The sequence below is a fragment of the Vombatus ursinus genome, unplaced genomic scaffold, assembly GCF_900497805.2.
Source record: "Vombatus ursinus unplaced genomic scaffold, bare-nosed wombat genome assembly UNPS02001419.1, whole genome shotgun sequence".
NCBI lineage: Eukaryota > Metazoa > Chordata > Mammalia > Diprotodontia > Vombatidae > Vombatus > Vombatus ursinus.
The window spans coordinates 6048099-6062286 of record NW_020941197.1 but is presented as its reverse complement, the minus strand read 5'-3'; the positions used below and the strand labels follow the sequence as shown (position 1 = coordinate 6062286).

Genomic DNA, 14188 nt, shown 5'->3' with positions numbered 1-14188 from the left:
CAAATTTCACACTTTGCTTTATTTCATTTTTGTTATTCATATGCCATATTGATCCAAATATTATTATATTGATAGATACATTACGCAATATTGTTATTCTTCCAAGACTCTTATATTTATATGACAGTGTTCTTGCCATATTTAAAAAAAAGGTTCCAGACTCTACCTTCATTGTCATATTTTGAATCTTTCTCAGCTTGGAATTGACATCTTTTTTCCCACCACTTCATAGTATTTTATTTTTTCCAATTACATGTAAAGATAGTTTTAACCTTCACTTTTATAAGATTTTGAGTTCCAAATTTTCCCCCCTTCCTTTCTTCCCTGTTCCCCAAGACAGTAAACAATCTATTATAGGTCATACATGTACAATCATATTAAACATATTTCCACATAAGTCATGTTGTAAAAGAAGAATTAGAACAAAAGGGAAAAACCATGAGAAAGAAAAAACAAAGAAAGTGGAAATAGTATGCTTCGATCTGCATTCAGACTCCATAGTTCTTTTTTCTGGATGTGGATAGCATTTTCCATCATGAATCTTTTTGAATTGTCTTAGTTCATTGTATTGCTGAGAAGACCTAAGTCTATCAAAGTCGGTCATAGCACAGTGTGGGTGTTACTGTGTACAATGAACCTGGTTCTGCTCACTTCACTCAACATCAGTTCATGTAAGTCTTTACAGGTTTTTCTGAAATCCACCAGCTCATGGTCATTTCTTATAGTACAATAGTATTTTACATTACATTCATATACCACAACTCATTCAGCCATTCCCAAATAGATGGGCATCCCCTCAATTTCCAATGCTTTGCCACACACAAAGAGCTGCTGTAAATATTTTTGTACATGTAGATCCTTTTCCTGTTTTTCTGATCTCTTTGGGATATAGCCCTAGAAGTGGTATTGCTGGGTCAAAGGATATGCACAATTTTGTAGCCCTTTGGACATAGTGGAATTGACATCTTAATCTTAACTTACAATAAAACTTCATTCCTTCATAACAATCATCTGGGGTAGGCAGTGCAGGTATATTATTATCCCCATTTTATAGATGAATAAGCTGAGAAAAAAGAAGGATAACATGAATTTAAAACTCGGAGAATTATTTCTTCAGAATTTTGAAAAAGCTCTTATGATATAAGATAAGGGGAAGGTAGAGAAATAATTTTAATGGGTAAAGTACATTTAATATGTTTTATAAAAATATTAACCACTATTTTGAACTTGTATTGGATCTTTGGAACTCCTATTTTTTCAATGCAACTTAGCTTTCTTTTTCTACCTTTTTTAAAATGATGTCATGTATACTCAATGTATTATCCCCATAAGTGTGTGCCTTATATTTTGCTAGAAAGTATGCCTATCCACAAAAGGTTTACCCACCTACACCCAAATTAGGAGTAATATATAGGATTATTATGAACTATTAGTCCTCTTTAATTGTACTTCAATTAGTGATTTTTTAAATATTCTTTTTTAAATTAATTTCTTTTGATTTATCAACAATCACTTCCATATGCTTTTGAGTTTAAAATTTTTCTCCCCCTTCCTCTCCACCACCCTCCCCAAGACGGTGCACAATCTGATACAGGCTATACATAAATTCCTATTAAACCTATTTTCACATTAGTGATGTTAAAGAATGAGAACCAATAGGAGGAACCACCAGAAAGGGGAAACAAAATTCAACAGAATAAAAAAAAATAGCTTTGATCTGCATTCAAACTCCATAGTTCTTTCTTTGGATGTGGATAGCATTTTCCATCACAAAATTAGTGGTATTTTTAAATTTTGTTTAATTGGGAATTGTTTCTATTGCCTTTTTTTTTTAACTTTGAAAGTTCATAAAATAAAGTACCTTCTAAACAGATTAGATATTTTGGGTTTTTTTTTTTTTCGAGTTACCATTTTATATTCCTGATTGCCCTTTCTTCAGAGTTTGTTGATACCAGTTACTTTTAAATATTTACAGGTTTTGATATTATAATCTAGCCCTTTACAGTTAGAATGGCAGGACATGGCATTTAAACATCAACATCACTGACTTCCGATTTGCAAAGTGCAAGAATAATGGTAGTCAGTTTTTTAAGTGAGTAAATGCTAAGCTCTGCTATCACAGTTAGTGAAATCATATCATTTTAAGGTTGGAAAGGACTTTTAAAGATCTAGTCGATGCTTTCATTTTACAGATTGAGCATGTTACTTAATGTTTTTCAAAGTTCTTCAGTGATAGTATAGACAACATATGGTATAGTGGATAAAACCTCAGACCTTTGTTAGCTATGTGACTCTGGACAAATTACTTAATCCATTTGCCTCAGTTTTCTTATCTGTAAAATGGAGATAGTAATAGCACTCACCTCCCAGGGATATTATGAGCATCAAATGAGATAATAATTGTATGATGTTTAGCACAGTGCCTGGCAGGTACATAGTCAGTGCTATAAAAATGTAAACTGTTATTTTAATTAGCAATAGTGAATGACTAAGAACCAACCATACCACCTATACTTATTTACTATTTTTGGTAGATAATTTTGATAACTGGTTTTTTTTTTAAGTCAGATAAAATCACTTTTTATTTTTATCAACAATACTCTTCTTTTTCCTTTTAAAAACACTTTCTTTTTTTTTTCTCATGAGCTTAACCAGCATCAACAAACATGGTCATTTCCTTTTTTTTTTTTGGTGAGGCAATTGGGGTTAAGTGACTTGCCTAGAGTCACACAGCTAATGAGTATTACATGTCTGAGGCTGGATTTGAACTCAGGTCATGGTCATTTCCTTTTAAAAAGAATTTAAAAAGAATATTATAAATGAAACCATAAATCTCTTATATATAACTTGGTTTTCTTTAATTATATGTTAAACTTCACATTACAGTACCAGCACTTCGCTGCTTGGACTCCTGTTCTTTGCTGTTTATTTTTTAAAATGTTTCATTGACACTTTCTTTCATCTGTCACTACTCACCCCTTCACCTCCACAACTCCCCCCTCTCCCAATGTAATAAAAGTTGCTCCTTGTAACAAATATAGTCAAACAAAACAAATTCATCCATGGGCATGTCTGAAAATGTGTGCCTCAACCTACACCTCAAATCCATCGCCTTCTCCACATGCTCTTAGAAACGTATTGATTGAATGTCACTACATGAGGTTCGTAGGTGACCAGCAGCTGTGGAGAAACAGAACCACTAAGCCATGAATGTTGTTTACAATTTAGATGTAGGATCTGAACACTTAATTGAGTTAAAGTAGTGTTGTTGGCTGAAGGTATACCAGCACACATTCTTCAAATTGTTTTTGTCTTTCAGTAAGTACTGTCCAGCAGGGTGCCTGGTTCCTTTTGCTGAGATTTCTGGAACTATTCCTCATGGATATAGAGATGTAAGTTGGATGTAGATTTTATTTTAGAAATTCTACTTTGTAATACATTCATTTTTTAAAAGTCCAGAGCAGGTAGGTGTACGTTTTTCTTTTTTTTTTAATTAATTTATTTTGAATTATCAACAATCACTTCCATAAGCTTTGGAGTTTAAAATTTTTCTCACCCTCCCTCCCACAATCTGATATAGGCTATACATATACATTCCTATTAAACATATTTTCACGTTAGGAATGTTGTAAGGAAGAATTAGAACCAATAGGAGGCACCACCAGAAAGAGGAAACAAAATACAACAGAAGAAAAAAAAGAGCAAATAATGTGGTTTGATCTGCGTTCAAACTCCATAGTTCTTTCTTCTTTGTGGATAGCATTTTCCATCATGAGGCCTTTGGAGATGTCTTAGATCCTTGTAATGCCAGGAAGGGTTAAGTTTATCAATATATGTCATCGCACAGTGTGTTTGTTACTGTGTACAACATTCTCCTGGTTCTGCTCACTTCACTCAGTATGAGACCATACAAGTCTTTCCAGGTTTTTCTGAAGTCTGCCTGTTCATCATTTCTTATAGCACAATAGTATTCCATTACATTCATATACCACACTTGTTCAGTGTGGTGGGCATCCTCTCAATTTCTAATTCTTTGCCACCACAAAAAGAGCTGCTATGAATATTTTTGTACATGTGGGTCCTTTTCCCATTTATATGATCTCTTTGGGATATAGCCCTAGAAATGTTATTGCTGGGTCAAAGAGTGTGCGCATTTTTGTAGCCCTTTGGGCATAGTTCCAAACTGCTCTCCAGAATGGTTGGATCATTTCACAACTCCACCAGCAATGCATTAGTGTTTACATTTTCCCACATCTTCTCCAACATTTACCATTTTCCTGTTTTGTCATGTTGGCCAATCTGATGGGTGTTATGTGGTACCTCAGAGTGCTTTGATTTGCATTTCTCTAATCAATAGTGATTTAGAGCATTTTTTCATAAGATTGTAGATGGCTTTAATTTTTTCATCTGAGAACTGCCTGTTCATATTCTTTCACCGTTTCTCAATTGTTTTCTTATAAATTTGACTTAATTCTCTATATATTTTAGAAATGAGGCCCTTACCAGAGAGACTGGTTATGAAAATTCTTTCCCAATTTTCTACTTTCCTTCTAATCTTGATTGCATTGGCTTTGTGCAAAAATTTTTCAATTTAACGTAATCAAAGTTATCCATTTTGCATTTCATAATGTTCTTTATCTCCTGTTTGGTCATGAATTCTTCTGTTCTCCATAAATCTGACAGGTAAACTATTCCTTGCTCTCCCAGTTTGCTTATAGTATCAGCCTTTATATTTAAACCATGAACCTATTTTGACTTTATTTTGGTATATATTGGTATATATATCTGTATCTATATCTTTGTATATATATATATATATATGTCTTTATGCACATATACATGCACACATATATATATGTGTATATATTTAAAGATATATAACCTTTTAATGAATTCTCTATTTTAGGAATTGGTGCTTTAATGTTTTTAATTTCCTTACTTCTGCCAATGGTGTCATTCTTCCAGTCACCAAAGTTTGCAACCTAGGATTCATCCTTGATTTTTCACTTATCTTTGCATATCTAATCAATTGCCACACCTTCTTAATTCTACCTACTGAACTTGCTTTTGTCCTCTTCTATTCATCACCTTAGTCTCCATGGGACCTCACTACCTTTTGTCTAGACTTTAGCTATAGCCTCCAGATAGTTTTCTCCTCTCCCCACCCTGATTTGTTCTCCCTCTTCTCCATTCTTCCAGTCTTCCACTTGGCTGCCAGATTGTTATTCCTAAAGTGCAGGATTGCCCATCATTCCCCTTCTCAAGAAGTTTCATTGGTTCTCTGTTGCCTTTAGGACAAATACAACTCCTCTGGCGTTCTAGCTCCAGCCTATATTTTGAAGCTGATTAAATACTCTTTTTCTAGTTGCTGTTCCCTGTATAACATGTTTCATTTTCTGCAGTGGTGTTTGCACAGGCTGTCCTGCATGCTTGGAATGCTCTTATTACTCACTAACTGTTGGAGTTTTTAGCAACTTTAAAGTTTCACCTCTGGTGCCACCTCCTTCAAGGTTGTCTGCCTGATTCCCCTAGTTGTTAGTGTTCCTCATGACCCCAAAGCACTGTGTATTTATCTTGAATGTATCCTGTATTTACCTGCCTGTGAACACGTTGCTTCTCTGCAGTAGCATATTAACCCATGGAGGACAGGGAATGTCTCCCTTTTTTATTTTGGAGCCCTTCTCACCCTCCACCCCCCATGTCTAGGACAGTTCCTGCCATATAGCAAGCATTTAATAAATCTTAATTGATTCCAACTGGTATGTATCTATATATTATTCACAAAAAACATGTCATATTTTATAACCTACAGACCAGACAGTTAAAATAGACTAAATATATTGTTTGTAACAGAAATAATCAAAAGAAAACTAATCTTGAGTATTTTCCTTTTCTTTTCCTCAAGTCATCTTCACTTTGCATGGCTGGTATACATGCAGGAGTTGTGTCAAATAATTTGGGTGGCCAGATCAGTGTTGTAATCAGCAAAGGTATACCATACTATGAAAGTTCTTTGGCTAATAACGTCACATCTGTAGTGTAAGTATTCTTGTTGTGTTGTGAATTTGTTTTGGGAGTGGTGGGGAGAGTTTATATTCTAGTAATAACAAAGTTGTACATACCAAATGCTCATAAAATAAACGTTCAAGGCACTTGGGAGTAAGATAGTTTTTATATATTTTATATCTTTGTAAATCAAAGGTTCTTTTTGTGATGTAGATCCCTTTGGCAGTCTGGTTAAACCTATAGATCCATTCTTAGAATAATACTTTTGTTTTTGAAAATTCAGAATTGAAGGAAGTACTGTATTTCAGTTAGATTAATGAAAAATAAAGATCTGACTTTTTTTTTCATCGAAGTTCACAGCCCCTCTTATAGTTATAAACTGTGGACTTGTTTGGGAGTCTATGGGGAGTCCCGGTTAAGAATCTAATATAAATAGAGAAAAGCTGGATCAGTATTCTAGCATAGTATTTCCATACCTCCCCTCAACATTTTTATGGAAGTAGCACCAATGAGAATCAAAATATGTGTGCTCTGATTACCTCTTGTGATCAAAAGTAATTGCATAAAGTGCTTTGTATCTATTTCCCACCAGTAAATAATATCACTTGAGGAATTTTTGAGGCTAAGTTAAAAACTCCTTCAGCATTTAGTAAACATTTTTTTTTTTTGGCTAGGCAGTGGGGCTAAGTGACTTACCCAGGGTCACACAGCTAGTAAGTGTTATGTGTCTGAGGCCGCATTTGAACTCAGGTCCTCCCGAATCCAGGGCCAGTGCTCTATCCACTGCACCATTTAGCTGCCCTCTTTAGTAAACATTTATTAAGCCCCTATTCTCTGCAAGGACCTATTCAAAGTAGAGGGGGACATTCAGTGATATATAAGACATAATTTTTGCCCTCCAGAGGTTTGTGGCATGAGTGGTAACACATGTGCACATCCTCATCTTCCATTTATATAGTACTTTAAAGTTTGCAAAGTGCTTCCATATGTTAATTCATTGAATCCTCATAACCCTATGATGTATGTGCTATTATTATCCCCATTTGGCAGGTGAAGATGCTGAGAAAGCATTAATAGGTAACAGCTATAAGGTTGCACAGAGGTCATCTAGTACAACTCCTTATTTTGTATGTGAAGTAACTGAAGCCCATACAGGTTATTCAGGGTGTCACATAGTCACCAAAGTTTGCAACTTAGGATTCATCCTTGGTTTTTCACTTACCTTTGCATGTCTAAGCATTTGCCAAACTGCAGAGCCAGGATTTAATAGCATTTACTCAAAGTGCTATTAAATTAGACAAAGATGTGACCATTACTGACTTGTTGAAATCAGAGCAAGCTTCATGGAGGAAGCACTGTTTGAATTGGGCTTTGCAGCACAGATACAAGCTCAGAAAACACCATGAGCTAAGGTAAAAAATTATGGGTCTTTAATCAAGAGAAGTCATGTACTACCATCTGATTGGAGGAGGGAGTATGGTGAGATAAGATTGGAAAAGGTAGATTGGAGCCAGTGCTACCTCCTTCAATAGGCCAGATTATGAAGGATCTTGAGAGATGGATGTCTGGATTGTCTTTGTTACACAGGGGAAGGCCGTTGAAGATTTTTTTAAGTCATAGAATAATGCAAGCAGAGTTGTTCGTTAGGAAATTTACTATCTGTAGGATCATAGTATTTTAGAACAAGTAGAGGTACTAGTGGAGAAGTAGAGATAATATAATACAGTTCCTTTATAGATGATAGATTTGAGATTTGCTGAAGGACTTGAACTCAGATCTTTTGACTACAAATTCAGTATATTTTGTACTATACCATGTTGTTCTTTTTTGTGCATTTATGTAATATCTCCTTAGGCATCCTTGAAGTATTCCAAACCAGGAGGAGTTGAGGTAGAGCATTAGTGTAGCAGGAAAATTTCCTTGTACAAATCATGTCTTCTGTATGTATTATCATATAAAGAACACTTGGATAAAATACATGTGGTTAAGGCTTATTGAAACAAATCCCTTATCAAAGTTAACAATCCAATTTTTTATTTGAAACGAGAGAGGATTATGTCGAATCCCAATTACGTTCAGTCTGATTTCTCTTTTCTGTTTCCTCTAGGCCTATAATACCGATTTAATTAGTCCTTTTTTTCAGTTCTACAGACAGATAGTATTCCAGTATCCTTTGGAGAGTTATAGAAAGGTTAGGACCTTACTTTTCAGTAATGGTTTGAATACATTACTCTAGAAAGGGGTGTATACTAGATGACATCTCGGTGTTCCTTCTAGTCTGTGGTGCTTTCACATTGTGAGATAATCAGTAACTTTGTTTTGGCCTAGAGTTACCTTAGTAATCAACATCCATTACTGAGAATTCCAAACCCAATATTGAATCACAAAATCAAAACTAAAACTTCTTTTTGGTTCTCAATTATATAGACATATTCTCAAGGTTATACTGGTTGTATCAGTCAGGTTTTGTTCTATCTGTATGAGGAAATACTGAGTGCTACTGACTAGGAATTGACTTTTGGTAGAATTATACATTTTTAAAGAAATAGATACCCAGTTTATTTTGTGGTGAACATCCTCCCCCCTCCCCCCCCACACATATTTTTTCACTGAATAATCTGAGTTGTCCTGGGTATTTAATTTTTTTCAGTTCCTATGGCTGACACTTTATTCATTAGAAGCAAAAAATACAGGGGAAATTTTTTTTCTTTGATTCAGTATAAAAAACAATCTGATGTTGCCACATTAAAGCAGCTTTACTTTTGTAAACAGTGATGTGGAAAGTCTGGGTTTTCGTGGAGGTAGATTTGGATAAGTCCATTATGTGACTCTGAAATTCTGTCTTTTGTTTTCTGTAGGGGACAGTTGTCTGCAAGTCTATTTACCTTTAAAACTAGTGGTAAGTCTGTTATTGACTTTAACATTTAATTAGAAATCAGTAAAATGCCAATCTTAATGAATTAGGAGTCCTATATTCATTTGCCATGGTTTGTAATTGAGTTGACCAGGCCCTTATGCAGAGATTGCTGTTTGAACACCAAAGAGTAAATGATAGGGAGAATATGATCTTAAGATATATAAGGCAAGAGCCCTTTTTAGATAGCTAACTAAAATATGCAAATATGAAATAACTCAAAAACAAAAATGTATGCATGCATGAAATGGTCTACAAGAAACCCGCTTTATTGACATATTCTCAGTATGTAAAAATGCTGAAAAAAAATAATAAAAATTTATGAAAGCTGTAGCGGATCCTTGGCCCTCCCTCCACCCCCAACCTATACCCACCATAGAAATCTCAGCAGCCAGAGGCCCATCTGTGGTCTAGTGGCCACAGATCTCACTTGCAGCCCTCCCTCACCAGTCCCAAGGGACCTGTAGTCATAGTTTTCACTCGTTACAGTCCATCAGAAAAACATTTATCACGTGTGTGGGATGTTAGCCACTGTGCCAGTCACTGAACAGAGCAAATACGAAGAATGAAGCAGTTTCTATTCCTAAGAAACTTACTGTTTTCACTGCTACCACTGAACAAAGGTAGATTTAATGGGAGGGGGGAGCTGGGGATTGAGAGATAAAAATTAATTAGGAGAGATTTGCAAGGATTCAGAAGCGCATTACTTTTGTGGCTATAGTTAGAATACTTAAGAGTGGGAAGTAAGGTATGTGAATTTTTGTTAGTGAAAATTAAGGCATGAGATAAAACATTCTGCTTAACAAATTAGAATTAAAATATATACTTTGATGGATCCATGATATCATTAATGGTTGTAATCCCTCCTCTAGTACAATTCACCATCCTTCAGTATCTTCTTGAGTGTTATCGTTTTCAATGAATATTCCATTGGGATCTACCCAATATGCTGGAAGCCTTCTTCTGGTCTTTTTGTTACATCACAGGTACTAGTTCAGTACTCTAGCTATCATCCCTTGATTTCACAATAAGACCAGCCCACACCTTTTCCAGTCATTCATGTCTCAAGGGTGTCTTTAATAACACTTCTCATACATATAATGCTGTCAGCATTATACTGTAACCTGCTTGCACCCATTTTGAGCCACCTGCAGATTTGATTCTTCTCTGATAGTGTTCTGTGATCCACAGCCATCTAGGATCCCTGGGAGAGTATTGGCATTAAAATTATGGACTTTGACAGGAATGAGCAGTTTGGAGTCACTGAGAGTGAAGTATGATTGTCCATCTTCAGTACACATTCAAAATATATGCTTGAATGGGCAGCCTTTTCAACTGCATATCATAAGCTTGGCAATAGACCTTAATTACTTGGTTTTTCCCCGGGAGGGTTGTGAGCACAGTCAAAATTTGAGGGACCCTGAATTTCACTGAAGAGATCCTGTCATGTTCCAGGGTCCATGTAGTAAGCACAATGTCTTCTCGAAACAGAACCATGGTACACATCATCAATAGGGAATCTCTTTCACTTGTACTTTGCACAGTGGATCCTCCATGATACTGGTAAATCACCTGTAGTGTACATGTCTTTTTGTTCATAAATATATGTATATATCTATATTTATCAATAAAACAGCCTTTGAAATTGACCAAAAATAAAAAGTGGGGAAAGGGTAGATGTTAGTGATCCTTGAAAGCGAGACCATTTGTCTTTAATGAAAGAGACTAAAGGTTAACCCTCAAGGAATCATTAAAAATTTAATAGTTTAATAAGTAAATTTAATTATTTTGCATATTAGTTTTTGGCCAAGGAAAGATTTTACTTTCTCCAAACAAGAAGAATGTAAATAGAAAAAGAAAGTAATGATAAATCACATTTAGCATCATTCATGTTAGATGTGAGTGGTTTGAATTCCCATAAAATAAATCAGTATGTCACTTCCAAGAATTTTAACTAGATTAAAATTGAGTAGCAGACAAAAATAAAATGGTAGGTCCTTGAGGCAAAATACCCCGATTTTGTTTTTGTTTTTGTATCCTCAGTGCCTCCCAGTGCTCTGCATGTACTGGGTGCTTGGTATGTATTTGTTGAGTTGTAAATAAAAATTGTCCACAGAAAGAGATACACGATATCTAAGATACTCCACCCTAGCCAGGCTCTATCTGGAAAATTGTCTTGTTATGGATGCTACATTTTACAAAGGATAGCCAACGGGGTGGTAAGGACCTTGAGAGATGATTTGAAGGAACTGGAAAGTTTAGACTAAAGAATATAAGACCTAGGGGAGGACATAGTTATTGTCTGAATATTGAAAGACTGTCATGTAGAAGGAGGATGAAGCTTGTTCTGGTTAAGCCTCTGCAGACAAGTCTGGAAACAATTAGGCTTAATGTGATAGAGGGGGGAAAAAGGATTATATATAAAATTATATAAAATAAAAGGATTATATATAAATATAAGGACTTTTGGCAAAGTTGAAAGGAACAGAATGTGGGTAACTAAGTTGGTAGAAATGTTTACATGTTGAATTTAACTTTTTAAAATGTAAGGTGTTATAAAATATGTTTAAATGGTTTTTGGTGTTTAAATCTAAGTTAATAATAAACCATTTTAACAAAGAATAAGAAATAAAAGATAAAGTGAGAGAGTTGATAAAGTGACTCATATAACATTTTCAAGCAAAGGTGGTTCTTGAGGCAATCAGAAGTGATTGGGCTTCGATTGAATTGAAAATTTCTGTTTAACAAACAGAATGAAAATATTGTTAAGTTTGCTTGTGGGATAGAAACTTAGATTTTTACACTTCTGAACTTACAGATTTGAAATGTATGTATGCAAATATGTGTAAGCCAAAAATCAAATTCTGACAGTAGTACAATTTAAATTTGAAAGCCTAGTTTTTTGTTTGTTTTAATTTAAGGCTGTTATGGAACACTGGGAATGGAATCTGGAGTTATCCCCGATTTTCAGATAACAGCATCATCTGTGTGGACTGACTACACAGGGCAGCAGAATAGTTGGAAACCTGAAAAGGCTAGACTGAAAAAACCTGGACCTCCTTGGGCTGCTAGTGACACTAATAAATATCAGTGGTTACAAATAGATATGAATAAGGAAAAGAAAATAACAGGTAAGTAGCACCTCTCATTTAAGAACAAGTTGTGATAGTAATATTGAGGAACTCTTATAGAAAGGAGGACTTGTAGGACATACTACAGTTTTCTCCTTGACCCTATATTGTTTGGCTTTTTGATCAGTGGCTTGAAGACATACGAGGCATGCTTATGAAGTTTGGGGTTGACACAAAACTAGTAGGATAACAAGAACTTTGATGACAGAATCAGAATTCAAAAAGATCTCAACAAGCAGGAGCTGATGGGTCAGAATATAACTGTGAAATTTAACAGGGATAATTCTAAAATATCCTGCCCTTAAGTCCAAAATTTTAATTATGCAAGTGTAGACTAGAGAGGCCTAGCCTAATAGGAGTTATCCTGTGAAAAAGAAAGTCGTTTAGCAAGTTCTATGTGAATCAACAGTTGGTGTCTACCAAAACTGCTAATTCAGTCTTAGTGTTTATTAGTAGACACCTGGAGAACTGGAGCATATGTTTTGAATATTGGGAACCACATTTTAATAATTACTGACAAATTGAAGAGTATCTGGAGAGGAAACCAGATTGATAAAGGATCAAGAAATCATTTATATGTACAGTAGTTAAAGAGCCAGTGTTTGTTTTTTTGTGTGTATGTGTGTAAAAAATATTAATGTACTATAAATTAGTAATCACAAACATTGCATATACAAAAAACAACAGAAAAAATTGTATATCAAGCCATTTATCTTTATTGTGGATGATGGGTTTTTTTAAATGATTTTTTAAAAAAAGATTTTTATTTTTAGGCAGTTGGGGTTAAGTGACTTGCCCAGGGTCACACAACTAGTAAGTGTTAAGTGTTTGGTCTGAGGTCAGATTTAACCTCAGGTCCTACTGACTTCAGGGCCGGTGCTGTATCCACTGCACCACCTAGCTGCCCCTGTGGATAATGTTTTTTAAAGTATGTATTAAAAATTTTTTAAATTAAATTTTACTTTAACAAAAATTAATTTTCTGTCCTTATGACCCATTTGGAAAAAAAGAAAAAAACTTATAACAAATCTATGTAGTCAAGCAAAATAAATTCCTGCACTGGTTGTGTCCAAAAAGTATTTGTCTCATTCTATATCCTTAGTCCGTTACCTCTGTCAGGATGTAGTCAGCATGCTTCATCACTGGTCTGCTGGAATGATGTTTAGTGTGATCAGAGTTCTTAAGTATTTCAAAGTTATCCGTCTTTATCATATTTTTGTTATTGTGTTCCTATGTACATTAATGTCCTGGTTCAGCTCACTTCACCCTTCATCAGCTCATAAAAGTCTCCCAGGTTTCTCTGAAACTGTATCATCCCTTTCATCATTTCTTATAGCATATGTTAATTATAGAATAGATTTATTTTATTCATGTACCATAATTTGTTCAGCTATTCCTCAAGTGATAGGCATCCCCTTGATTTCTAGTTCTTTGGTATTAAAGTAAGAGCTCATATAAATTTTTTTGTGTATTTTTGGCCATCTCCTCACTGATCTCTTTAGGATATTTAGTAGACCTAGTGGTGTATCACCAGGTCAAAAGGTATACACAGTTTAGTGACTTATTTTGGATATCGTTCTAAAGTGATTTCCAGGATGATCAGACCCATAAGAGGAGATGTTTAACTAGAAAAAGAGAACCCTTGGAGTAGAGAGGACATGATTGATGTCATCATATTGAAAGGCTCCTATGGGGAAGAGGGGAGTAAACTTGTCCTGTATTGTTATAGAGCAGGGGTGGGGAGCCTGTGGCCCTGAGACTACATATAGCTTTCTAGGGCCTCGGGTGCAGCCTTTTGACTAAGTTCCAAATTTTACAGAACAAATCCTTTTATTAAGGGGATTTGTTCTGTGAAGTTTGGATTCAATCAAAGGGCCACACTTAACCGCGAGGACCACATGTGGCCTCGAGGCTGCAGGTTTCTTACCACTGTTCTAGATGATAGGAGCTAAGACCAATGGTTGGGGGAGGTGGGATTTTTAAACTTGGTTTTTAAACAGCTTCTAACAGCTCTCCAGATGGAATGGGCTGTTGTTTGTAAGGTAAAGTGACTTTTCCATTATTGGAAATGTTCAAGCAGAGGTGTAGATAGATAAGGTAACAAGCATTTTTAAATTGCTTACTATGTGCTAGAATT

The 14188-nt window shown here is 35.1% G+C and overlaps 1 protein-coding gene across 1 annotated transcript in view; it reads left to right on the top strand.

Annotated features, from left to right (window-relative positions):
* The window catches only part of DCBLD2 (discoidin, CUB and LCCL domain containing 2), a 109081-nt gene that overhangs the window by 55678 nt on the left and 39215 nt on the right, over positions 1-14188 (top strand). Inside the window, exons 5-8 of the mRNA XM_027866404.1 lie at positions 3320-3392; positions 5906-6039; positions 8865-8905; positions 11842-12051. Coding sequence (XP_027722205.1) covers positions 3320-3392; positions 5906-6039; positions 8865-8905; positions 11842-12051 — 458 coding nt within the window. The remainder of the gene's footprint in view (positions 1-3319; positions 3393-5905; positions 6040-8864; positions 8906-11841; positions 12052-14188) is intronic.